The sequence below is a fragment of the Brassica napus genome, unplaced genomic scaffold (assembly GCF_020379485.1).
Source record: "Brassica napus cultivar Da-Ae unplaced genomic scaffold, Da-Ae ScsIHWf_806;HRSCAF=1155, whole genome shotgun sequence".
NCBI lineage: Eukaryota > Viridiplantae > Streptophyta > Magnoliopsida > Brassicales > Brassicaceae > Brassica > Brassica napus.
In genome coordinates this window covers 103,778-129,812 of record NW_026016852.1, presented here as the reverse complement: position 1 = coordinate 129,812, position 26,035 = coordinate 103,778, and the positions used below count along the sequence as shown (strand labels likewise).

The 26,035-nt window shown below is 33.6% G+C and overlaps 5 protein-coding genes and 1 non-coding gene across 7 annotated transcripts; 4 read left to right on the top strand and 2 right to left on the bottom strand.

Annotated features, from left to right (window-relative positions):
* The first annotated feature begins 328 nt into the window (after positions 1–328).
* LOC106426174 (putative clathrin assembly protein At5g65370) lies at positions 329–1,994 on the top strand. Its single transcript, XM_013866886.2, has 2 exons — positions 329–1,063; positions 1,257–1,994. The coding sequence occupies exons 1-2, from the start codon at positions 525–527 to the stop codon at positions 1,693–1,695; spliced, it is 978 nt and encodes a 325-aa protein (XP_013722340.2). The 5' UTR covers positions 329–524; the 3' UTR covers positions 1,696–1,994.
* Positions 1,995–2,937: 943 nt separating this feature from the next.
* On the top strand, positions 2,938–4,577 carry LOC125605821 (esterase OVCA2-like). The gene is made up of 6 exons (XM_048775285.1): positions 2,938–3,306; positions 3,392–3,490; positions 3,559–3,600; positions 3,890–4,034; positions 4,128–4,229; positions 4,304–4,577. The coding sequence occupies exons 1-6, from the start codon at positions 2,953–2,955 to the stop codon at positions 4,393–4,395; spliced, it is 834 nt and encodes a 277-aa protein (XP_048631242.1). The 5' UTR covers positions 2,938–2,952; the 3' UTR covers positions 4,396–4,577.
* Positions 4,578–7,474: 2,897 nt separating this feature from the next.
* On the top strand, positions 7,475–8,675 carry LOC125605820 (zinc-finger homeodomain protein 1-like). The gene has a single exon (XM_048775284.1). It carries the CDS (start codon positions 7,669–7,671, stop codon positions 8,485–8,487), a length of 819 nt encoding a protein of 272 aa, XP_048631241.1. The 5' UTR covers positions 7,475–7,668; the 3' UTR covers positions 8,488–8,675.
* Positions 8,676–14,173: 5,498 nt separating this feature from the next.
* On the bottom strand, positions 14,174–16,044 carry LOC125575607 (cyclin-D4-1-like). The gene is made up of 6 exons (XM_048775293.1): positions 15,796–16,044; positions 15,430–15,516; positions 15,235–15,336; positions 14,940–15,144; positions 14,727–14,854; positions 14,174–14,302 (listed from the first exon to the last, which is right to left on the bottom strand). Exons 1-6 carry the CDS (start codon positions 16,042–16,044, stop codon positions 14,174–14,176), a joined length of 900 nt encoding a protein of 299 aa, XP_048631250.1.
* A 1,813-nt stretch (positions 16,045–17,857) lies between these two features.
* TRNAS-GCU lies at positions 17,858–17,939 on the bottom strand. Its single transcript has one exon. It is a non-coding gene; the product is annotated as a tRNA-Ser (tRNA).
* Positions 17,940–19,934: 1,995 nt separating this feature from the next.
* On the top strand, positions 19,935–22,991 carry LOC125605819 (O-fucosyltransferase 39-like). Of its 2 annotated transcripts, none has more exons than XM_048775283.1 (7): positions 19,935–20,279; positions 20,560–20,616; positions 20,709–20,790; positions 20,864–21,227; positions 21,311–21,587; positions 22,189–22,416; positions 22,491–22,991. In XM_048775283.1, exons 1-7 carry the CDS (start codon positions 20,178–20,180, stop codon positions 22,896–22,898), a joined length of 1,518 nt encoding a protein of 505 aa, XP_048631240.1. In that variant the 5' UTR covers positions 19,935–20,177; the 3' UTR covers positions 22,899–22,991. The 2 variants fall into 2 exon arrangements, with proteins under 2 accessions (XP_048631240.1, XP_048631239.1); XM_048775282.1 differs by having other exon boundaries at positions 19,944–20,279; positions 20,861–21,227.
* The last annotated feature ends 3,044 nt before the right edge of the window (positions 22,992–26,035 follow it).

Below are 26,035 nucleotides of genomic sequence, written 5' to 3'. Positions count from 1 at the left end.
AAGAGTTTGTTTTGGTTCGTTAGATCTTTCATCTTATCAACGGCTACGATTGTTTTGAGTTTAGTGATCCGCGTCATATGAAAATCAACCAATCGTATTAGTTTCCTCTAGCGCGTTTTTTTTTTCAATTTAGGCGCGTGTTCCAAAATTTTAATGTGGATTTAGGAAAAAATCTCTAAGAAAAGCCCAGTTAGGCCTGTTAAGATGCCACTTAACACAAGCCCACAAAGCCCAGCTCGCCGTTCAACTTTTTATACTACTAAAATTCAGTGCAGTCTATGCTAGGAAGCATGCAAGAGTTTGATAAGTTATGCAACCAACGCACGTTAGTATCTGATTAATTAACGTGCCTGATGGTGTAAAATATAGGCTTTGTTTCCATTAATCAAAGCTTTTAATGCGCATGTTTATGCCACCAACGCACGCTAACCCCCTGAAAATCTATCTAGCTAGTATATGTACTAATAAAATATGTAATCTATCTTACTCTATAATTAATTCAAGAAAATATATATAAATACTGAATGAAACCTTGCAATGTTACAAACCACAAACCCACATTACTCAAGATACATACATTTCAGAAAGATAAAACTCGATATAAAACAAAATTTGATCAAATGGGAAAATTCACAACCTTGAGTGGCATATTAAAAGACGAAGCCTCGCAAATGAAACTCAACGTGGTTCATTTGTGTAGCTCCGAGAACGCCAAAACCATTGACTTGGCTCTTTTGAAAGCCACGACTCATACCTCACACAAACCACCTTCCGACAAATACGTTAATCTCCTCCAATCGACTGTTGACACGCGTTACGGTCCCGAGACCATCGCTGCGGTGGTGGAGAGGCTGCGTTTGACGACGGACGTGTGCGTGGCTGCTAAATGTCTCATTCTTCTCCATATGATGTCTAAATCAGAAAATGGAGATAAAGGAGAAGGTAGTGTTCGTGTGACTAATCGTAGTTTGATATATAACGAAGGAGGTCGACATTTAAAATTGAATGTTCTGAACGTGGATTCATCTCGTTTTACTAGAGAGTTGTATCCATGGGTTCAATGGTAAGATCATATATGTACTGAGGTTAATATACTTTTGGTTGAGAATAGAAAAATTGATATAGATATTGACAAAAATCATTGAAAGGTCGTATAGGGAAAAATGTGGTCTTAGTAATAACCAAATATAGTCTTAAGATTTTTTTTAAAATATAAATGTAGTCTTAAGATTATCAAGAATTGTTCTTTTGACTAGGTACAAACAATATCTAGATTGTCACTTTCACATTGCGGAGGCTCTAGGTGTTATTCCAAGCATAAAAGAAAGTTCAGAAGATAAGCGTTTGGAGATTCAACGAGTATCGTCTTACACAACCGATTGTATTTTCAAACAAATCGGTTTCTTAGTGGCTCTGTTCGAAAACATTAGTGCCCGGCCAGAAACTACGGCGTCGAAATCAAACAAGATCGTTATTAAGATGATAGAACTAATGGTACAAGACTGCTTCTCGGTCATGAGAATGATCAAGATAAGGTTTGAAGAACTGAACGTGAGAGAAGCTAGACTTGACGTGATGGTTCCGGTTTTGGTGAGGCTTGAAAAGTGTAAGGAGGCATTGAGCGACTTTTCTTGGCAACGTAGATATTTGGTTGAAGATTTTTGGTGTTTGGTTTCGAAGTTAAGACATGGGTAACGTTAGAAGACAAAAGAAATGTTGGATGAAAAACCTAACGTAATCGGTTACTAAACTCTTATCTTATAGTAATAGCTTGTAAAATAAAACTACCAGTCTTGTGCAGTAACTCGCTAACTGCTTAGGGCTTCTATGATACTTGAACCGGTTCTAGATAAATTGTGTAACGACTTATTGGGTTTTGCTGACAAAATGTTTACAAAGACAATACATAGATAAGAAAATTATGCTGAAATGTTTCAAGAAATCTTCATTCTATTGTTTTGGACCATTTGGTAACACGTGCTTGTGCTATCTGCGCCCGCAAATTTTGCCAAACTAAGTGCAGCATTAACCCAACACCCCATTTAGGGTGCTTATTTTTTTTTGTTCTTTTTTTTTCTCTGATTAAAAAAAAAAAAATTTAAAATCCACTAATCGTGGACCGCCACGTGTCAGTAGAGCCCGCAAACAGTTGAAAAACCTTCCAAAATTGCTGCTTATTTAGGCAGCATAAGCCACCCAATTTTCGAAAATAGTGGGACCCACCCACTATTTTATTTTTATTTTTTAAGCTCTCATGGTTAAGCTTCATTGGTTAATGATGGCCTAAAACTAGTAAATGTGGGGCTCTAAGAGCATCTTTAATCCATAAAACCTATTTGGGTTGCTTATTTTTTTATTTTTTATTTTTTTATCTGTTAAAAAAATTAAAAACGAACCAATTGCAGACTGTTACGTGTCAGTAGGGTCTACGAATAGTGCAAACAACCCACTTAAATCAGTGCTTATTTGGGTGCTATAAAAGCACCATATTCCACGTGACAGTTAAGGAGTGCTTAGATTTTTTTTTATTAAGAAAAAAGGAAGAAGAAGAAGAAGAAGAACAAGAACGAGTGCTTGATTAGACATCACAAGTACCTGTTGCTTGCACTGTTCACGGGTTCCACTGACACGTGACGGTCCGCGATTGGTTTATTTTTTTTTAATTTTTTCTTAATCAGAAAAAAAAAAAAAAAAGCATCCAAAAAAAAAGGAATGCTAGGATTAATGGTACTCTAAATAACTGTTTTTTGAGTTTTTTTGTGGAGCTTACACTAAGCACTTGCATCAATCACCTGCATTGAGGTTGCTCTGAACAGCATCAGCAAGTCATACTAACATATTAATGTGTGTGATTTACTAACAAAATTGTTTTTTCTCCAAGATTAGAAATTTACACAATTTAATGTACAAACATTAATAATAAAAAACGAAGGTGCCACGTGACAGTTAAATATGGATCTAAATCTAACAGCTCATGCAAACTCCACAACACTTTTGTCCAAAATGCTGAGTCATTCTTATCCCTGCTGCCAAACAGCATCCGTATCACGACCGCCGAGACTAGCCTTCAAGATCACCACGGCGATGTCGTCCGAAACCAAACAGAGGAACCCAAGAATCCTCTGCCTCCACGGGTTCAGAACAAGCGGTCTCATTCTCCGTTCGCTTATTACATCTAAATGGCCCGACACGGTCCTCCGAAACCTCGACCTCGATTTCCTCGACGGTCCGTTTCCCGCCACCGGAAAATCGGACATCGAGCGGTTCTATGACCCGCCGTACTACGAGTGGTACCAAGCTAGCAAGGTCAGAGAGTATATATAAAGGGTTGACTTTTTAATGTTTATTCAAAAAAACAAAAAGGGTTGACTTTTAAAGTGTTTGTGTATAGGGTTTTAGAGAATACAGGAACTTTGAAGAGTGTTTGGATTATGTTGAGGATTACATGATAAAGCATGGACCTTTTGATGGTCTTCTTGGTTTCTCTCAGGTTGGTTTTGATACTACTGAGTCTTTTGTGCGCTGTTGATTCATTTTGCTCTGTTTTGATTCTTGTAGGGGGCTTTTCTATCTGCTGCTCTTCCTGGAATGCAAGAACAGGTAGTATATAAGCAATTAGGATCCAGGTTCTGATGAAACATTGGCTTTGGTCTCCAAAAATTTTGGAAAATTTTAAATAGATAAAAGCCCTGAAACTATGATTTTTAAAAATTATTTTTAAAAATAATATTTATAGTCCCCAAAATTTCAGATTCGGCCCTGCTTAGAATAGTTTGTTTTGTTTTTTTTATGTAAGTGTTTGAGGTTGGGAACGGTGAGATTGAATTTGAGACGTGCTTTTGAAGAGTGAAACATGTGGTTAGAATTGTTTTTTGTTTTTCTTTTGTAGGGAAAGGCTCTAACTAAAGTGCCAAAGGTCAAGTTCTTGGTGTTAATATCCGGAGGAAAGATTCCTGGGTTGAGGTTTGGGCAGCCTGAAGCTGCGGTTGGTGCATTCTCATCTCCTGTTCGTTGCCCCTCACTCCACTTCATAGGTAATAATATGACATGGGAGATACTTGTCCTGTAATGTCTGTAACCTTAAATGATGAGAGTGCAGAGTCTGTAATTCTGTATAATGGTTGCAGGGGAGAGGGATTTTCTGAAAACAGAAGGTGAAGTTCTTGTGGAATCATTTGTAGAGCCGGTGGTGATCCGTCATACAAGTGGACACACTATACCTAAACTTGGTTAGTGAAGAAGAACTTAAGATCTGTCTCTTTCTTGTTTTGATTTTGTGAGCTTCACATTCTGTCTTCTGCAGAAGCTGAAGCTGAGGAGACAGTGTTGAGCTTCTTCCAAAGGATTAGGAAGATGCTTTCTGATGAACCGTCTTCTGTAAGAAGCTTGATGTGATTGAGAGCTCTAAAAAGGTTTCAGTTGGATTAGATGATCTTATAACTATATCTTTTTGAGGTGTTTCTCTTAGCTTTTGTGTGCATGTAGATATAGATTAAAAGAATAAGACAGTTGTAATATTGTACAACAATTTCAGCTATTAAAATTAATAAAAGTAGCCTGATCAATTTTATGATCAATTTTCGGTAAAGTGTGATTAGAAAACAACTACAACGAGATTAACTGTAAAAAGATAACTGGGATGTTAACTAAGTCATAAATAGGGGTTATTGAGTAATAAAAATTATGAAGGGTTAGTCTAGCTATTCATATTTGAGGTAATTTTTCTTCTTTTTTTTTTGTAGCAATACATATCCAATCAAATACGTAATAATATTTTTGTTAGTAAGAATGTATTCTATTTTATTTAAATTTCCTATATTAATTTTGTTTAAGAAAATTGATGGGAGAAAAAAAAATGGACGTTGCGGTGCACTAAAGAAGAAGAGTTCAATTATTGTTCTTTTTGATGAAGCATTAAATGGTCAAATGGATTCTCATGATAATCTATATGTTCCACTTGTAGCCAGTGTTTTACTTCTTTCTCAATCTACTCTTATGCCCTATTATCTTAGCTCTGTCGGTTGCTTTTTAGTCTTTACAAAAAAAAAAGGGTCTAAATTCTTTTCACATTTTTCCTGTATAAGAAACATTATATAATGTATACAATTACTATACATATGGAATTACCAACATAACTTTTAAAATGAGAATTTTGGGCTAGAGAGGTAATAGATATTAGATCTATGGGTTGTGACAATTCAGAACTATATAAATATTAAATCCTAATAAAGTTTTATTCCCACGCTCGCAGAGCTTTGACTGATTCGTTTTGCTTATATCTCGGATCACTTGTTTGGTTTAGCTAGTCTATGCTTGTTTGATAACATTATTCTGTCTCTTTTAGTTTTATAGTTCTGGTGCGCGCACGGCTTATGTTATGTTCTTGTGTGTTTATGTAATGTTCTAAAGAGTATGTCATTTCCATCCATCATGTTTTAAATTTGAAAATATTGTTGTGTGTTTGTTAATAAACGGAGACCAATCCTCTGTGTGTCTCCATGTAGGAAAGCTGTTTCCCGCCAGCTGACATGTACATATCAACTCGTCATCTCAAACGTCTTTCAGTATCCACTTTCCTCATTTTCTTACAATCATCAGACCCGGTCTTTATATTTGTATTTTTGTTCCGAACATCAAAGTTTTACTTACGAACTATGTAAATTCATGATGCAATTTACCAAAGACTAGTCACTAAAAACAATTTATATGAGTATTACTACTTGTCAGAATGTTTAGTATAATATATGATCACCTCAAACGTTTCTTCTTTCAACTTTTGCAAAACATCTACACGTACTTAAATGTAAACATTGTTTTATTCCAGTTAAAAAAAAAAAACATTGTTTTATTTGCTGACATATAATAATTATCTTTAGCAAAAAAAAAGACATATAAAATTAATTTAATAAAATGAATTATTTAGTTAATAATTCTGAAAAGTTGTCAACAAAAAATCAGACCTTGAAATTATTAAGGGCATTACAGATTTTGATGTGATTAGACTGCGCCCATCACTTTATCACAGAAGAATCAATGCATTCATCTATACTATTGGCATATCGACAAAAATAATTATCACATTTTTATTATATTCCTTTTTAGTTTCCCAAAATTTTTTTATCTCTAATACTATCCTTTGCTTTAATTTTAAAACCATACACTACACTATTGTATTTTCTGTCAACTTGTGCCGGCTTAAAACTATATTGGACCCTTGGACAAATTTTGTTTATGTATTACAATTAGTTAAGCATAATATTTTAGACCTAAACAAACATAAATACGACCCCTTTTTATCACTAAATTTAGTTAATTTTAAGATGGACTCATGGCATATGCCATATTTTCCACCCCCTAGAACCGGCACTGCAAGAAAACAGATAAGCTTATTACAATCCCAAAACAAAGAAGCTGCTTATTTCATTTTTTTTTCTATTTTCAGCTTTCTTTCTTTAGAAAAAAAACTGTAAAACATAAACAATACCATCATTAGAAGCTACTCAGAAAACCTTCAAACCACAAGTGACTAAATTATGCTTGTTCCTCAATTTGATTCTTAAACAAAAAAAACATATTTTACATAGTATAATGGCAATTAAAAATCAGTTCAGTCAGCATTTCACTGGACTAAAATGTTTCCAATCCATCTTTATAATTCATATTCATGATTAGATTTATTTTCAAATAGTACAAAATGAAATAGTTGTAATAAGCAATTAATAAGCACATTAATTGGTTTTACTACTTAGTTGAGAAAAAACCAAGTACATTATAAAGTAGTGGTAATGATCAATTAATAAATATATTGGTTCTACTTAGGTGACAAAATACATTGTTTCAACTAGGCCTGGAACGGATCGGGTATCCGGACAATTTTAAAGTATCCAGATCCGGATCCTTATCCGGCGGATCCATAATTTTACTATATTTATCCGAATCTAAGGTTTTCGGATATCCGGGCGTCGGATATCCTTCTAAAAATTATAATATCAGACGGATATTCGGATCCGGATTTGAATCCTTAAAATAAATAAAAAATAATTTAAAAATAAAAAATATAATGTTTTTTTTTTAATTATTTCTATGTATAATATTACAAAATTTACATATACTTTTATAAAAAAAAAAGAAAATATATTAAATAAAGTTAGTTTTTATATATAGATATTACTATGTTGAAATAGTTATTAATAAAACTTACGTATCTAGATATCCAGACTAAAAAAATAAGATATCTGGATCCGACTTTGACGGATCCAACATTTCACTATCCGAATCCGGATTCGGCCCCTCTGGATATCCGGATTTTTGGATCGAATCTCGGATCGAATCCGGATCTCGAATAAAAATCTCAAGTCTAGTTTCAACTATATTTAAATTAAATACAGTATAAAATTAGAAAAGAAAAAAAAAACAATGTAGAGAGATAAAAGAAAGCGTTACAAAGTGTGGTAGAGGATAAATTTATTAGATTCCGATTTCCAATAACCAAGAATATGTATAGTAGCAAAAAAATAAAATAAACCCTTTATCAAATCCCAAATCTAGAGAGAGAGAGAGTGAGAAGATAAACCCTTTGATGTCCACATTCTCTTGTCATTTCTTCTTCTTCTTAATCTTCATCTCTCAGAAAACGACTTAGTTTCTTAACCATCTCCACTTGCTTTAATGGACTTTGAAGAAGAAATTAATCTTCACGAGGAAGAAGAAGAAGACGCCCTTTACGACTCTCCTCCTCTTCCTCCACCCTCCCGCGTCCTCAAGGCCTCCACTGAAAGTCCTGACACCGCCGGAACAACCTCAACCGGCGAAGGAGGATTTATGGTGGTTCACGGCGGTTCTTCCCTCGGAGGGGGAGGCAGGTTTAGATTCCGTGAGTGTCTCAAGAACCAAGCGGTGAACATAGGAGGACACGCGGTGGATGGCTGTGGCGAGTTTATGCCGGCTGGAATCGAAGGTACCATCGAAGCCCTAAAATGCGCCGCTTGTGGCTGTCACCGTAACTTCCACCGCAAGGAATCACTTTACTTCCACCACCACCACGCGCCGCCGCAACAGCAGCATCATCCTCCTCCTCCGGGATTCTACCGTCTTCCAGCTCCTGTGAGTTACCGACCACCACCGTCACAAGCTCCTCCCCTCCAGCTCGCTCTTCCTCAAAGAGAGAGGTCAGAAGATCGAATGGAGACTTCTTCAGCGGAGGCAGGAGGGATTAGGAAGAGGTTTAGAACTAAATTCACGGCAGAGCAGAAGGAGAGGATGTTAGGTTTAGCTGAGAGGATTGGATGGAGGATTCAGAGACAAGATGATGAAGTGATTCAAAGGTTTTGCCAAGAGACTGGTGTTCCGAGACAAGTTCTTAAGGTTTGGTTACATAACAACAAACACACTCTTGGTAAGTCGTCGTCGCCACCACTTCATCATCATCAGAATCCAACTCTTCCTCCACAGTCTTCGTCGTTTCATCATGAACAAGACCAACCATGAATCATGCATGAGTTTCTTGATCACTACTAGGGTTTTAAGTTAGCTGATTAATTACTTAAAATATTTGAGAAGATTTTATTTTTTAATTTATGTACTCATTTTGGTATTTTCATGTTGATGTTGTTGCTGATGATCTTTCTGGTTAATTACGTTTTTCATTTTGAACTTCTAAAATATCTTATTAAACACTTGATTTGCATAGCTATTTAATTATTAGTGGGTCTTTAGTAATTAGCATCATATGTGTCCGTAAGTGTTTAAATCTATCAAGTATTTTGTCTAGGAATTTATACGGATTCGTACGTGTGTGTGTGTTTTTTGTGTGCAGTTGTGTAGTAGAGATAGCATATGATTAATGTTTTCATGTGCATTTGTGTGTATATCCTTTTGATGAATGGTTCTTTTGCACTGGTTGACATTGTTCTTGTTTCTTAAGTTCTTGGTGTTTGACAGTGTTTTCATGATTCCCTGACCACCATTTTCAACGCGCGCACACAAACATTTGCCGATTTGATAGCGTCCTTGTTTCTTGAGTTATCTAGGTGTCTTAAGAGTTACTCCTTCGGTTCCATAATAAAATACATATTTTGTTTGAATGCACAACAATTAAGAAACTTACTTTTCTACAAAATAATATTATGATAATATAAATTAAAAATAAGTTAATCAATCATAGATAATGTGTAAAATGATATTGTTTAACCAATTTTTAATAAAATTAAAATATTTTAAAAGTATCAAAACATTATATATTTTGAAACATAAAAATTTCTCTAAAACATCATTACATTGTGGAACCGAAAGAGTAATATATTTATCGTACACATAGTATACTACATATGTTTATTAATAATGTTATGTTTTCGTGTGTTTCTATATACACGTTTCATTTAGTTGTCCAATGAGTGTAGTAGGACTCATATGTGGATCGGTCGGAATCTCCTTGGGATGGAGATTTCTGCTTTAAAAATTTAGTTCAGTTGCTAAGATATAGACGTGGACTATTCAGTAACCAATCAGTATAAATATATATTGTTCAACTTAAGAATCATTCATCTGTTCCCCCTTAGAAATGAAAAAAAGATGAAGTAACATCTGATAGCTGCTGCAATAGTATTCTAATTCCAAGGAATTAGCTTAGACAAAAAAAACGAATTATGTCGATGCATCCAAAGCCAGCTTCGTCTTTCCACTATATGTGTGTATAAGTGTGTATTTATATACTCCCTCCGTTTTTTTATTTAAGTCATTTTAGAAAAAAATTTTATGTTCAAATTATATGACGTTTTCGATTTTCTATGTAAAATTTATTGCTAGCATTTAATGTCATATGCCCAACGATAATATCTTTCTATTTTATTATTGGTTGATTTATGATTAAGTAAATAATTAATAATTTCTTAATTTATATGCACAGTTCTAAAACAACTTATATTAAAAAACGGAGGAAGTAACATTGTTCTTTGAAGATCTGGGGAATGCGACATGTGGGCTCTTTGGAAGCATGAAGGAGAAGAGGAGTATAAGACATATGGGCACGCATGCATACATAAGTATATTAATGATGTTCTTCCAAATCCCTAGACTCTCATTCTGACCTGGAATCAATTCTTTATTTTTTTTTCTCAAGTGCATTAATCATTCTTATTTAGTTTTTCCCGTTTCATACTCCCTCCGTTTTTTATTATAAGTCGTTTTAGAGAAACTTTTTTGTTCCAAATTATATGTCGTTTTCGGTTTTCTATGTAACATTTATTAATAATTAATGTTGTATGACCAATAGTAATATATCTTCTATTTTTCTATTGGTTGAATTGTGGTTAGGTAAATAATTAATGATGTTTTTGTTTAGAAAATATAAGAAATTAATGATTTTCTTAATCTATGTGCATAGCTGTAAAACGACTTATATTAAAAAACGGAGGGAGTACTAATCACTATAATCAAGGATATACCTTTCCATTGGATCAATATGTTTAGTAATGTACTCCCTCGTTTCCAAAAATAAGATTTTATAAAGTATTCACGCTTATTAAGAATTTAATAAATGTTTATAATTTAATTTATTTTTTATTTTATTATACACTTTTCAATAATTTTCCACCAGTAAAATTTAATCAGTTCAAATATTCCCAATTAATGTTTCTCAAATATATAAAAAAAAACACCTTAACAATATAAAAAATTTATCGAACAAAAAAAAATCTAAAAAAATCTTACTTTGGTGAGCAGAGGGAGTATTTTTTCTTCCCCAAAGCTTTAGTAGTAATAACGTCAACTGAACAAGTTAAAGTAAGTGCTTCGGCCTACTATAAATTTATTTGAAATCGGGTGGTAAAAAACTCATGTACCAACGGAAAGATTAATGAAAATTAGGGTTTCTGAGTGATGACGCAATGAAATATACAGAGAGAGGGAACCAAAATGATTGAAAAAGGATAGAAGAGGCAGATAAGATTCGAGTCCCCATGTCACGGCCACTTCTAGATTTAGCCTTTCATGTCTCAACCTCTCCATCTTTTCTCTCTCTTTCCTTTTTACGAAACAATAGAATAGAAAGAGAGACAAATGAAAAAATATACACACATGAGAGAGAGAGAGAGAGAGAGAGAGAGAGAGAGAGAGAGAGAGAGAGAGAGAGAGAGAGAGAGAGAGAGAGAGAGAGAGAGAGAGAGAGAGAGAGAGAGAGATGCTTTTGCTTGATAAGGCAATCTCTACGCTTTCTTGTCTAAATTAAAGCTGCACACTCCAAGTGTGGAGATGACTTTGTGGTCCTCTGTCCTTTTTCTCTTTGTTTCTTGTTGGGTCCAAAATTTTGTTTTCACGAATTTCAAACGCGTGACTTGATCGAGTTTCATCAGTACATGTTAAGGAATAATGTGCAACCAACGTTTGCTAATCAACTATTTTCACTCGATATTACGTGGCTTTGACTATAATTCAAAACCTAACTAAATGTGTTTCTCCTTTTTCTTATCCTTCTCTCAATTGTTTATTTTCTCGGAACATGAAAATTATCTTAAGAGTATTTAGTTTTTCCAATGAGTATGAAAAAAACAAGTCTTCTAACTATTTTCTTAATATATAGCTACTGTCTATTCAGTTCACAATTATTTGCTTTAGATATTACTAAAACTTCCTAGTTTACCAGAAAGCTTAATTTTGGTAGAGGAATTTCCATTTTTCCATATATCCATGAATGAACTAAAAATAAAGAAATTATGGCCGGGGAACTTATAAGTTGTATGTTCGAAAAAAATTATTCAGCTGTAAGAAAAGTTTAACTAGGCTGCTGCAGTAATGAGAAACGATCGGACCCTACGTTGGAGTCTGGTTATGTAATAAATTTCATAGAAAGTAGTGCAACGCAGATTTTTGTGCAATTATTTTGGCTTTATTATGTTGTAAAACTAAATTGAATTATTGATGTGAAGTGTTTGATCAGAAAAATATATGTTCTCAAACACGATTTTCTTACCGTGGTTGCAGTCAATACGCAGATACCTTTCGGACAACGACCTATCGATGTGTTTCTTTTTGTTTAATTTGGGGTATTCCGAACTCATATAAAGATCCACATTAATTTTCAAAAAAAAAAAATTCAATTTACAAATGATTTTTCTCTCCAAATATTCAAATGAAGGCAACATGATTATGACCACACGAGTTTAGTGTAGAAGAATTGATTCAAACTCGAATTTCTTTAAAATCCGCCTATCACTAAATCGAGTTTATTTGAAGTCCGCCTATCACTAAACCACTTTGGTGTGGTTCATTGTGTATATTATGTACCATACATGCAAGAAAATTATCAATTGATCATCATCATCATTCTTAATGTGGAATATTTAGTGTTGTTATGATTCTTTTAGGGGTTCTAAATGTGACCCACAAGCAAGGTTTTATCACCACCCTTTCAAGCTAAGTTTGGAACCAAATAATATTATTATATTAAATAGAAAAACAAACAAATTCGATTAAATTGCGTAAAACATATAAGTATATAGTAGCAGCTAGGGCTAGACTTTTCTTTATCCTTTAAATTACACGACATTCCCATACTCTTAGCTTCAAATACATTGTTCTAATTTGGGAAACTAATGATGCTTCACGTGCAATGAATACATTTTCCACTTACTCCTAGAAATAATATATATCAGTGATTTTTTGGCAATGTATATAGTTAATTTAGTCACTTAATAACCATAACTCAAATGATAACTTAAACACAATATTATTACTTACAAAAGGAAAAACATTTTCTCTTTAATTATGCGTAAAAGAGAAAGCAAAGGTTGAAAAAAGTATGGAAGCTATATAACTTTTAGCAACTTTTACCGAAGAGAATAGTATATAACTATATATGTATTTGTTTTGGACAGTTGAATGACTATGACGACTCATTATGACGAATCCTAATTAATGAATTATAAAAGTTCATTTGTTTTGTATTGTTGTCTTCACCTAGTCTACTGTCCAAATAAAAGAATTATAAAACGTTTATCTGTTTTGTATTGTTGTCTGCACATATTAGTCCACTGTCCAAATAGTTCTTCATTTCAAATTTCATACACACACTGTGACACACATAGAAGTATGATATCTCTTGCGTGTGTATATATATTTACTCTTCGAGTAGGAATTGACCCACAACTATACGCATTCACATTTGTTTTGTCTGATAATCGCTTCGTATACCAAAATCTACATTTTGCTCAAAGAAAAAAAAAACTACATATTGTCTCCAAACACAATTGTTTTGTCTGATGAATTGATAATCGCAAAATCGCTGTTGTGCCGAACGACAATGGCCCATTATTTTTAATAAATATAGCCTTAGCCCACATTTCTTAGTTGCCGAACCTAGAGGTTTAGAGGACATGGACCAGGCCAGTCTTCAATCATTTTATAATTTTTGCTTGTTTATCGTGAAATGCTTTTCATAAACAATTATAGGTTTTGGACTTCTGTTGGTAAAGGTAAGAGCTCAAAAACCCCTTAAATATGTTAGGGGATTAATGGAATTTTTCAAAAAGGGTATTAGTGGGAGTATTTTTTTATAGTTGAGAGTTTTGTTAAAATTTTCTAACATTTTGTTTGAATTAATATAAAATTTTACTAAATATAGAGAGTTTTGTTTATCCAAATAATTATTATAATATATTTAAAAAGAGTATCAGAATCTATTAATCAATAACAGTTGATTGTAATTAAAAAGTTACAATCCAAAAAGAATAACAATAGGAGTTAAAACCTTTTAACAATTATTAAAAAAACAAATTTCATATAACCTCTTATAACTAAACCGAAAGACATATGGTAATGGCCTAATTATCAGCCCACTAATACAATGCGCGCCTTATTTACGTAATGACTCTGTTTGAAGGTTGAACAGTTTCTCGAAAAAAAAAGTCAACTCTTATTATTGTTAATGCTCAATACTACCGACATGATCACTAACAGTAATAAACGAAAAAACATTCCCTTTTTGGTATAACCGAAACTAAGGATAAATTAAAATATCGGAACTGGAAATTTTGTTATTTTATTTTAAAATTTTATTGGTAATATTTTTCCTTCTCAACCTCTCTTCAGACAAAATAATGATGATCGTTTTTGTTTTTGCTGAAACATAGAAATTTAGGAAAGATGGGTATGAGAAGAAGAAGAAGAAGAATCATGAGTCTTAATAAGAAGAAGCATGAGTCTTAATGCTGAAACAAGAAGCTGATACTTCAAAAACCCCACTGGGTGTTTGTGAACATAAGCCTGAGCCACCACTCTCTATCATTCCCCCAATCTTCTTAACTCTCTCCTGCAAACAGAGTTAATAAAAGAATCAACAAAGTTTAAAAGCATTTTTCAAAAACCAAAAACAAAGTTTAAAAGCTTGACACTTAGTTTTGTCTCTTGAACACAAAACACAAACATAAAGATCCTATCAGCTTTTACCCAGCTATTGAATAATAGACTTTAAAGTGGTCTTTGATCTATATGCTCCTCTAGTTTTGGAAGTCAAAGGATCCGGACACACTAACCAGTTTCTCTTTGTTTTTTTCCACAACTTTTTATAAAATATAATAACACATGTGTATGCAATGCATCAGTTAATGGCTTAATGCACACACACATATATTTATGTATCATCTTTAATGATTTCATTCTTCTCCACAACTGACATTTCCTTGAAATTGAAGTAATGAAAATGAGTTTGAGAGTTAAAGTGGAATTTGATTTACCTTCTGAAGTGGTGAGAAAAGAGGAGAGAAGGAAGAGTTGTCAAACTGTACTGTGTGCAGTTCTCCAGAAACATAAAGTGCCACTGCAGCAGCAACTTCAGAAGGTCTAAACTCCAAAAAGTCAATACCTGTTCACTCACACAACCCACAATTATACTCCAACATTTTAACCCCAAAAAGCACAAAAAAAGAAAAGTGATAGACCTTTTTCACCTTTGGCTTTGCTGGCTATCACTTGTAGTGATATGGATATGAATGTGTTGGATGGTTCTTGATCACTTTTACTCATCTTCCTCAGGAAATAACTTATGTATGAGCAAGGAGTTATGGCTCTCAATCTCCCTTCCAATCTGTTCACCACCAAAAGTTCCATTCTTTGGATTGATTTAGCCACAAACAGAAACTCAGGATGTCCAACCTATTCAGAATGTGACCAAAACCTCAATCGATCAATGACGTTAACAAATTAGACGATTTACCGATCTTTTTTGTGATAGAGTGATCGTACCTGAAGATCAATCAATAACCTTGGGACAGAAGTTTCTTCAAGTTTGGCTGCCAATGATAAACAAGCCACAGCCAACAACTGCATTGTCCAAGCTTTGTCATACTACAAGACAAAATCATATATCAAGAAGCAACATAAGTGGGAGTTTTAGATGATGAAGGGCTAAAACATGTTCATGAATCAATGTGAACTTACAGGGAGGTCATGAACCGACAAGAATCGATCAAAGTAGTTAACTGATAAGCACATACACAATGGTCCAAACTGGTGCACCTCACAAGCCTATTGTAATAAGAACAAGAGATGCATTAAAATTTTATCTATTTTTCCTCCATCTCTATCTTTTATAGATCTACAGCCTTGAGATTTAATATAATATATTTGTCAAATGAACGTCATATTCACAGTTGATAAAAAAAAACATCATATTCACAGATTTAAGGCAACATCTCTCTCTCTCTCTCTGCATAAGCCTAATATTCATATATACCAACACACTCTATGTCCAGATCATTCATCAAAGGGATGATAAAAATTCAATAAATAAAATAAAAATCAAACCTTAAAAATCCAGTTAAGGGCTTTTCTTCTTCTGGCATTGAAATCCATATCTCCACTTCTGAGTCTCCTGATGTAATCATCACTTGGCAAATGCTGCTTCTCCGTCTCCATCATCTCTCTGATAATCTCTTCGCTCTCTAATGGAAAACCCATCTGAAAATTCGAAACTTCACGACCAAAAATCATGTCATCATCACCAACGTTGATGGTTTCTGTACATAAAAGACCCAGTTCTAGATTTTCCGCCATAACAACAGAGTGTTGTTCAAAAAGTTAAATTGTTCTTAATATAATGTCATCCAGAGATTGGAAAATGATGGATACAAGTTAGAGGAAGGAGCTTTTTATTGATGAAATGAAGATATGTGTTTTTCTCTTTGGGTAACTAGGTAATGTGATAATAGGAGAAGAAGATCAAAGAGTAGAATATAGAAAGTGAATTGACTATCATGGTTACATACGTTTCCATAATGATAAATTTATGGAAATGTGTTTGAATTTTGTTGGTGGGAAGATATTTAGTTAGTTTTGTTCATTGTATTTTAGGTTTTCGAATCTGAATAGTCAAATATCTAAAACAGCCAATTCTGAAAATTTTATCATTTTATCCCCATTATAGTTACAGCCAATTTAGTTTGACTAATAGTTTAAAACAGTATCAAATCCATTATGTATCTACAAATATTTTATATTTTTCATGAATTTCAATATATTTGGATTAGTATCTTGTGGTATTTTGTAAGCATAAAATGATAAAATTATATGATAGAATATACAAAATTAATTAGCATTGTGATATTGTTCTTATTTAGCATAAATATTCGTCGAACCATAAGATATTTTTCTAATTCAAACCGAATTAAAAATATACTCCAAATAAGTTTAATGTAAATTAAAATTAACATACCATTAAGTAGAATATGGATTTAATATATATATTCAAAATCCATCAATAATGATGGTTAAATAATTATCTCTCATTGATCTTTGACCACACTGTTTTTACTATACAGTCACTTTTAAAGTCAAAATTTTCAATTATTACATCTTTGCATATAACTTGAATGGAATCAGAAAACTGTAGACATGTATAAGAACTATATCATATACACATTTGGTATGGTCTTTGATTTTTACACAATATTGTCTTTCTTTAATATGGATTTCTTTTACCCAAAGATATTGTATTCTGTTTTACCCAACATTTAAGATGAAATATATAGTCAACATTTTACATAGAATATATATTAAGTTATTAACTTCCCCAACTGGTGGTCAAGTTCTCGAATCCAGGACTGGTGCTTTAAGGTGATTAGTATATTTTTTTCTTAGCTTGAATTTACTTCAAATGATTATGGAATCATAGGCGTGTACTAAAAATTTGCTTTATTCATGTGGAATGAAAAAAAATATTTCTTATCATTCATACAGAATTTTCAGTATACCACATGTCATGTATTATTTTTAATTATACGTGTTTTATTCTACTGTTGGTAGTAGTAACAACGTGAGTTAAAATCACGTGCGAGATAACTAAACTTTGGTGTTAGTTACAGTCTTTATCTTGTCTTTTTTTTTTTTGTTAACCTTGTCTTAAAAGATTGGTAAAAATCACGTGCGAGATAAAAAAAAAACTTTGGTGTTAATTACAGTCTGAAGTCTGAACCAAACCAAAGTGAAGTTTTAGTTTTTTTTTGGAAAAACTAGATAGAAATAAACTGAACTACAAATGATCTTGTTTGGTTTTAATTTTACAAAACCAGTGAAATCACATGATAGAAAACCTCTTTTAGAAAAAGAATAATAATAGAAAACCAAACCATAGACGAGATTGACAACTCCCATGTGAAATCAGTTCTGTAACGAAGATGGGCTTTCGATTAAATTTAGCATATGGGCCTTTAGTTAGGCTTCTAGATGGGTTTCTAGAACTCGTTACCGTTATATCTTGGACAACTGTGTAAAAGTCAGCTAAGCAGTTAAAACACGCGCGAAGCAGTGTCGACCGTCGATGAGACTATATTAGTTCGGTTCCATTTGGAAACAAAATTTAAAAAGTAAACGTCGCCTGAGAGATTCGAACTCTCGCGGGGAAACCCCATGTACTTAGCAGGCACACGCCTTAACCACTCGGCCAAAGCGACTTAGTGCTAAGGAATAACAATTTAAATTTGATAGAACAGAGTAATTAGACCTCAATTTATTTATAGTCCTAAAAAATAAATGTCAATCTACACTAATCACAGTCATTGAATGTTTCTTTATTTTAGAAAAAAAAACGGAAATGAATTGAAAAGGATTGATTGATTACAACAGTATAATAATATAGAAAGTCAATTTTTTTTTTTTTTTTTTTTTTTGGCCTCCCCGATGAACTGCTCTTTATGATTTGGCTCGACCAAAAACAGCTCGAGACAGACTTCCTGAACATCCGCCAACACGACACCAGTCAAGCCAGAGGCCTAGCACACCTACAATAACAAGACCGAGCCTTATTCCGACGGACAGCCACAAAGTAGCTATGCGCCAAAGACCTTTACAAAACGGGTTGAGGACAGCAACATCTCCACAAAGGCACACCAGAACATCAACACCAGCCGGAAGAACCCATCCACTCGAAGACAGAACGCAAGCGACTAACTCCAGTGCTGGGATGATGAGTTCAAACCAAGAAAACCTGAGACACCACCTAAACCGAAGACCCCTCGGAGAGGAAGAGCGACTCAGACAAGTGGAGAGGAACCCATCCACTCGAAGACAGACCCGGGTTCTGTCTCTCGTTTTAACTGTGGTTTAACCTCTTGCGGCAAGTGGTAAGTATGGAATGGTTGAAGCCGCTTGATTTCGGTTTGGTTGGTTGTGTCTGTCCCTGCTAGACTAGATCAAGTTGTTGTTTAGATTTTGTTTATTTTTCTATTTTTTGTTGCCTCTGTACTTCTGTCAAAAATTTGAAAATTGGTAATAATATCTTTACATTTTACCAAAAAAAAAAAAAAAAAAAAAAAAAAAAAAAATATAGAAAGTCAAATTCAGTTAAATTCTTTGATTAATGTTTATTCTGATATATATATACTTGCTTTCTGAGATAAGATATATTATCCCATATTAAAATTGTTTCCAATAAACATTAAAGTGGAATGTTAGAAAGTTTCAATTAAGCGACTTATTACAATCTCTCTCCTCTCCTAGAGAGAGAGTTCTCTCTAGACAATCTTTCCTCTCTTATCAAATTTCTATCTTTTAGAGAGGCAAAGATTTTTGAGAGTGAGAGAGATCCACTTTTTGGTTCCGGTTTCGGTTTCATCCGACCGGACTCTGTCTCCGGCGTTCTCGCCTTTTCCTCCGGCGAAGATCGGCCGGCTTTTGTCTCCGCGTCGCATATACCTTTATGTGACGGCGGCTTACTCCGGGTTTTTTCTCGTTTACGTCGATCTACTCTTCTTCCGGCTATCAACTTCAAATCGTCTCTCTTTCTTTCCTAGTCGGATTGTTCTTTCCCTTAGTTGGAAAGCCGGTGATGGATAGATCGATTGTAGATGATTGTTTTTTTTCTGAAGGATAGATCCGGTTGGCGATTGGGTTTCTTTGAAGCTGGCTCTTGTAGCAACCGTTTCATCGATGATCTCCGCTAGCGGCGGAGTTCTGATGCGCCGCCTCCTTGCTTCCGGTGGACGACAGCGGACCTTCATCTTGACACGTGTGCATGCATCGCCGGGCGAACGCACACGCGGTGGGTGACGTGTCCCTCTCTCCTCGACGGTTTACTCTATGGGCTGACGGCCCATATTTGTTTTCTTTGGTTGGCCCATCTGTTTGGGTTTTTCTCTTTGTTCCGTTGGCCCGTTTGCTGTTTGGGCTTTTTGTAAAGTTGTTGGGCTTAGTCTCTTGGGCTTTGTCCCGCTTAATAAATTCAGATGACAAAAAAAAAAAAAAAAAGTTTCAATTAATTTAGAGAACTACACGTTATATAATTTGTGTGATTATGCAACATTCATGAGTCAACGAAAATAATTGAAGTAATTTTACCGTTATAGTGTGTCACGAGAATAATAAAAGTGAAAAATGGTTATGGGAAATGAAGACAAGGGGACCCATGGAGAGACAAGACATCAAAGTTAATGAACAGTTGTCCTTGTGAGACGCACCCACGCGCTCCCTCTCTCTCTCTCTCTCTCTCTCTCTCTCTCTCTCTCTCTCTCTGTAAACCGTTTCTGGAAAATTGAGGAAAGAAAGAAAGCTTTCACATCCCCAATCCTCTAACAACTAAAGAAGAACGTACACGTTGAAGAAGGAGAAGTAGAGTGTTCTGAGTATCGATTGATTTAACTTTCCTGGAAACTGGATCTAGATTTCTTCGTTTCTGAGAAGCAAAACAGTAAGTGATGAATCTTTATCCGAACCTGAGAAGAGGGATACTACTCTCTGTGCTCTACGTCGTCGTTTTGCTGTGCAACGCCTCCACCTCCACTTCGTATTCTTCATCTGTAAGTTTTGTATTATAAACACTCGACTATGTTTTCATGATTCCAGAAATAGTAGTTTCAAACTTTCCCGTTGAAGAAATTTCTCAATTCGAATCTATTTATAGAAAGTTTAATAGACAGAGACACCAACGGGGTTTATGTTAGTATGTTTTTGATTTATTATTGGGTTTATTGAATTTAAAGACTTGAAATTTAATTAGTCTGGGACCTGAGGAATCAATAACTCAAGACTTGTTTAGTTTCATGTCTTGATGGAACTAAACCATTGTTCTTTTTGCAGGAAGCGATCACAATAAAGCCAAGACACTTATCTTTGCTTAAGAGTGCTTTACAACGGGTAAGAATGAGAGATTCCTTTAAAATGATTTTCAGAAAATAAATGAGCTGATGAGACTTGTTTTTTTGTTTTTTTTTTTAAATTAATTTCAGCCAAGTGGGGAGCAGTCTGATCTATGGAAGCCAATGACTGACCAAGGATGGAGTCCATGCATCGATCTCGAAGATCCCCCTTGTAAGTACTACTATTAAACAACATTTCTCATTTAGTTTTTACATTAATCTCTCTCTAATCTTTGGAATAGCAGCATTACCGGATAAGACCAAAAGCTATATCCAAGTGTTTCTCGACGGAGGACTTAACCAGCAACGAATGGGTATATGCGACGCAGTCGCAGTCGCTAAGATCCTAAACGCAACGCTCGTGATCCCGTTTCTTGAAATCAATCCCGTTTGGCAAGACTCGAGCTCTTTTGTTGACATCTTCGACGTGGATCACTTTATCGATGCGTTAAAAGATGACGTAAGAGTAGTTAAAGAGCTTCCTGAGGACTACTCTTGGAGCACGAGAGAGTACTACGCTGCGGCGGTTCGTGAAACACGTGTCAAAACCGCTCCTGTTCACGCTTCTGCGCAATGGTATATTGAGAATGTTTCACCGCTTCTTCACAGGTATATTTAACGTTAATCTGACAGTTTTGAAAACGTTACAAGAGTCTTAAAAGTTTGGAGATTTTTTTTTTTTTTTTTGGTAGCTATGGGATTGCTGCGATCTCTCCGTTCTCTCACCGTCTGTCGTTTGATCACTTACCTGGTGAGATTCAACGGCTGAGATGCAAAGTGAACTTCCAAGCGTTGAGGTTTGTTCCTCACATTACATCGCTTGGTGATGCTCTTGTGAGCCGTCTTAGAAACCCGTTGTGGAGAAGCGAAAAGGACAGAAAGAGTGTGGATCATTTGGGAGACATGACGAATCCGAACAGTAGACATGAACCAGGGAAGTTCGCTGTTCTTCATCTTCGCTTTGACAAGGTAATGTTCACTCTCAGTTCATTACACTTTTTTAGGCAGTTTCAGTTCGGTATCGGTACCGGCTTTTCGTTCTAGAAATTTAGGAACTGTTCCGTGTGCTTACAAAAGTAGGTTCGGTTTCTGTAGCAAAGTTGGAAACCAGCTGATATTTAGAAAGGGGTCCAAATTTGCTCCGGTTTAGTTCTTTTTGGTTTTTCGGGTGATTTTGGATAATATGGCTAAAATATTATATAATTCGGGTTTTCAGTTTAAATATTAGGTAATTCGGGTAGTTTAGATAAAAGTATTGGGTAGTGCGGATAATTTGGACTAAAAAGATTAGAGTGATTTGGTTTTTCAGATAATTCACTTTTATAAATAGTATTTTAAGATATTTGGTTATTTAGAAACTAAATATAACTAATATTTTAAAGATATAATATGTATTTTAAAAATTCGGGGTACCCATTCGGTCACGGTTCGGTTTCAGTTTTTTAGAGATATAGGATCTGAGTTTGGTTTTGGTATGGTTCCTCGGTTCCGGATAAATGTACATATGCCTAACATTTTTGGTGATGTCTTTTTGAGTTGTTTGGTAATAAGAAGTTTGTTCTGTATATAGGACATGGCTGCACATTCGGCGTGTGACTTTGGTGGAGGCAAAGCAGAGAAACTTGCATTGGCGAAGTACCGACAAATGATTTGGCAAGGAAGAGTGTTGAACTCTCAGTTCACAGACGAAGAGCTAAGAAGTCAAGGACGTTGTCCTCTAACACCTGAAGAGATGGGACTTCTCTTAGCCGCTTTCGGTTTCGACAACAACACTCGTCTCTATCTCGCTTCCCACAAGGTCAGACTCAGACTCTTCACTTATATTTCTTCTCTAACCTCTTCTTATGTTCTGTTTCCTTTTATGCTTTCTAGGTATATGGAGGAGAAGCTAGGATCTCAGCACTAAGACAAGTCTTCCCAAGGATGGAAGACAAGAGAAGCCTAGCTTCTTCTGAAGAACGAGCTCGTATCAAAGGCAAAGCTTCTTTACTAGCTGCACTTGATTACTACGTGAGCATGCACAGCGACGTGTTCATCTCTGCGTCGCCTGGAAACATGCACAACGCTCTCGTTGGTCATAGGACGTTCGAGAATCTCAAGACGATTAGACCGAACATGGCGTTGATAGGACAGCTTTTCTTGAACAAGAGCATTACTTGGGTGGATTTTCAACAGGCGATTGGTGAAGGACATGTGAATAGACAAGGACAGATCCGGTTAAGGAAACCGAAACAGTCTATTTATACTTATCCGGCTCCTGATTGTATGTGCCATGTTTGACGATGAGGATATAATAAAATAGTTTTACATTTTGCTTAGAAATTAAGTTGTATAACCTTTTTATCTATTATATGGAAACTTTTTTCTAATTAACCAAACAAACTATTCACTATTCACGTAAATTTTGAGAAAATTTCAAAAATATAACAATACTATTTTAATGCATAATTGCATCCTATACTAACATATGATGATGTTGAAAGAGGTTTGGAGTCCTTGTTGTATCTCTTTTACAAGAAAATAACGATTTTATAGTGGTTATTCCACCGATTTATGAATTATTATGAAGTTTTACTAAATTAATTGATAAAAATTATAACGATTCTCATATACCATAAAAGAAAAATTAACATACATTAATACAAATGTAAAATGTGGTTGAAAATTCTAAAACAATACTAAAAAGTTTAGGCTTCAGTATATAGAGCATTTAACGTAAAACTCAATATTTTCTTAGATTTTGAGAAAAAATCAAAAATATAACAATATTGCTTTAATGCATAGTTGCCTTCTGTAGAAATATATGATAATGGTTGAAAAGATTTGGAGCATTTGTTGTCTCTATTTCTCTAGAAAATAACGATTTTATTAGTCCACTACTTAAGGAGTATATGAAATTTTACTAAATTAATTTAAAAACAAATTGAACGATGCTCATGTACAATGAAAGAGAGTTTAACATAAATTAATACAAATGTAGAATATGGTTAGAAATTTTGATACAACACTAAAGATTATAGGCTTCAGTATATAAAACATTTACCAAAATTCAATGTTTTTGTAGAGGGTTACACATAGATTTTGAGAAAATTTCAAAAATATGCCAATATTGTTTTAATGCATAGTTTCATCCTACACTAATATATGATGATGTTGAAAGAGGTTTGAAGCCTTTGTTGTCTCCGTTTTTCAAGAAAATAGCGATTTTATAGTTGTTTTTTCCGCCGATTTAGGGAGTATTATGAAGTTTTACTAATTAATTGATAAAAAATTAGAACGATTCTCATATACCATGGAAGAGAGTTTAACATACATTAATACAAATTTAGAATGTCGTTAGAAAATTTATAACAACACTACAAAGTTTAGGCTTCAGTATATAGAGCGCTTAACATAAAACTCAATATTTTCGTAGTAACACATAGATTTTGAGAAAAATTCAAAAAATATAACAATATTAATTTAATGCATAGTTACCTTCTGTACTAATATATGGTGATAGTAAAAGAGGTTTAAAACCTTTGTTGTCTCCGTTTCTCTAGAGAATAGCGATTTTATAATGGTTAGTCTACTAATTTAGGGAGTATATGAAATTTTATTAAATTAGTTTATAAAAAAAATTAAATGAGGCTCATGTACCATGAAAAAGATTTTAGCATACATTTATAGAAATGTTGAATGTGGTTAGAAATTTTAAAATAATACTAAAGATTATAGGGTTCAAAATATAAATTAATTTATTGAAATTCAATATTTTTGTAGGGGTTAACACATATATTTTGAGAAAATTTCAAAAAATATGACAGTATTGTTTCAATGCATAGTTGCATCATGCACTAACATATGATGATGTTGAAACAAGTTTGGAGCCTTTGTTGTCTACGTTTTCCAAGAAAATAACCATTTTATAGTGGTTATTCCACCGATTTAGGGAGTATTATGAAATTTTCTAAATTAATTCATTAAAAATTATAACTATTTCCATATACCGTGAGAGAGTTTAACATACATTAATATAAATGTAAAATGTGGTTAGAAATTTTAAAATAACACTAAAAATTTAGGCTTCAGTATATATAGAGCATCTAAAGTAAAACACAATATTTTGGGTTAACACATAGATTTGAAGAAAAATTCAAAAAATATAACAATATTGCTTTAATGCATATTTTCCTTCTTTACTAATAAATTGTGATGATCAAAGATGTTTGAAACCTTTGTTGTCTCCATTTCTCTAGAGAATAGCTATTTTATAATGGTTAATCCACTAATTTAAAAACCATATGAAATTTTACTAAATTAATTTATAAGAAAAATTAAACGAGGCTCATGTACCATGAAAGAGAGATCAGCATACATTAATACAAATTTAGAATGTAGTTAGAAATTTTATAACAACACTAAAAATTATAGGTTTCAGTACATAAATTAATTTAATGAATTTCAATATTTTTGTAGGGATTAACACACAGATTTTGAGAAAAATTCAAAAAATATAACAATATTGCTTTAATGTATAATTGCCTTCTGTAGTAATATATGGTGATGGTAAAATAGGTTGGAACATTTGTTGTCTCCATTTCTCTAGAGAATAGTGGTTTTATAATTGTTAGTCCACTAATTTAGGGAGTATGAAATTTTACAAAATTAATTTTAAAAAGATTGAACGATGCTCAAGTACCATGAAAGAGAGTTCATCATACATTAATACAAATGTAGAATATGGTTAGAAATTTTAAAACCACACTAAAATTATAGGCTTCAGTATATAAAACATTTACCAAAATTCAATATTTTAGTAAGGGTTATAACACATAGATTTTGAGAAAATTTCAAAAATATGCCAATATTGTTTTAATGCATATTTGCATCATGCACTAACATATGATGATGTTGAAAGAGGTTTGAAGCCTTTGTTGTCTCCGCTTTTTCAAGAAAATAGCGATTTTATAGTGTTATTCCATTGATTTAGGGACTATTATGAAGTTTTACTATGTTAATTGATTAAAAAATTATAACGATTTCCATATACTATGAAAGAGAGTTTAACATACATTAATACAAATGCAGAATGTGGTTAGAAATTTTAAAACCACACTAAAGATTATAGGCTTCAGTATATAAAGCGTTTTTCGAAATTCAATATTTTTGTAGGGGTTAACACATAGATTTTGAAAAAAATTCAAAAAATATGACAACATTGTTTTAATGCATATTTGCATCATGCACTAACATATGATGAAGTTGAAAGAGGTTTGGAGCTTTTGTTATCTCCGTTTTTTAAGAAAATAGCGATTTTATAGTGGTTATTCTACTGATTTAGGGAGTATTATAAAGTTTTACTAAATTAATTGATAAAAAAATATTAAGATTTCCATATACCATAAAAGAGAGTTTAACATACAATAATACAAATG

Excerpts from the sequence above, each read along its gene's own strand:
- LOC125575607 (XM_048775293.1), bottom strand. The coding sequence starts at position 16,044 with ATGGCGGAAAATCTAGAACTGGGTCTTTTATGTACAGAAACCATCAAC. Across the intron at positions 15,145-15,234 it reads GGTTATTGATTGATCTTCAG|GTTGGACATCCTGAGTTTCT; the intron begins GTACGATCACTC and ends CATTCTGAATAG. Across the intron at positions 14,303-14,726 it reads TTTTCTCACCACTTCAGAAG|GAGAGAGTTAAGAAGATTGG; the intron begins GTAAATCAAATT and ends CTCTGTTTGCAG.
- LOC125605819 (XM_048775282.1), top strand. The coding sequence starts at position 20,178 with ATGAATCTTTATCCGAACCTGAGAAGAGGGATACTACTCTCTGTGCTC. Across the intron at positions 20,280-20,559 it reads CCACTTCGTATTCTTCATCT|GAAGCGATCACAATAAAGCC; the intron begins GTAAGTTTTGTA and ends TTCTTTTTGCAG. Across the intron at positions 21,228-21,310 it reads GTTTCACCGCTTCTTCACAG|CTATGGGATTGCTGCGATCT; the intron begins GTATATTTAACG and ends TTTTTTTGGTAG.
- LOC125605821 (XM_048775285.1), top strand. The coding sequence starts at position 2,953 with ATGGATCTAAATCTAACAGCTCATGCAAACTCCACAACACTTTTGTCC. Across the intron at positions 3,307-3,391 it reads AGTGGTACCAAGCTAGCAAG|GGTTTTAGAGAATACAGGAA; the intron begins GTCAGAGAGTAT and ends GTTTGTGTATAG. Across the intron at positions 3,601-3,889 it reads TTCCTGGAATGCAAGAACAG|GGAAAGGCTCTAACTAAAGT; the intron begins GTAGTATATAAG and ends TTTCTTTTGTAG.
- LOC106426174 (XM_013866886.2), top strand. The coding sequence starts at position 525 with ATGAAACCTTGCAATGTTACAAACCACAAACCCACATTACTCAAGATA. Across the intron at positions 1,064-1,256 it reads TTGTATCCATGGGTTCAATG|GTACAAACAATATCTAGATT; the intron begins GTAAGATCATAT and ends TCTTTTGACTAG.
- LOC125605820 (XM_048775284.1), top strand. The coding sequence starts at position 7,669 with ATGGACTTTGAAGAAGAAATTAATCTTCACGAGGAAGAAGAAGAAGAC.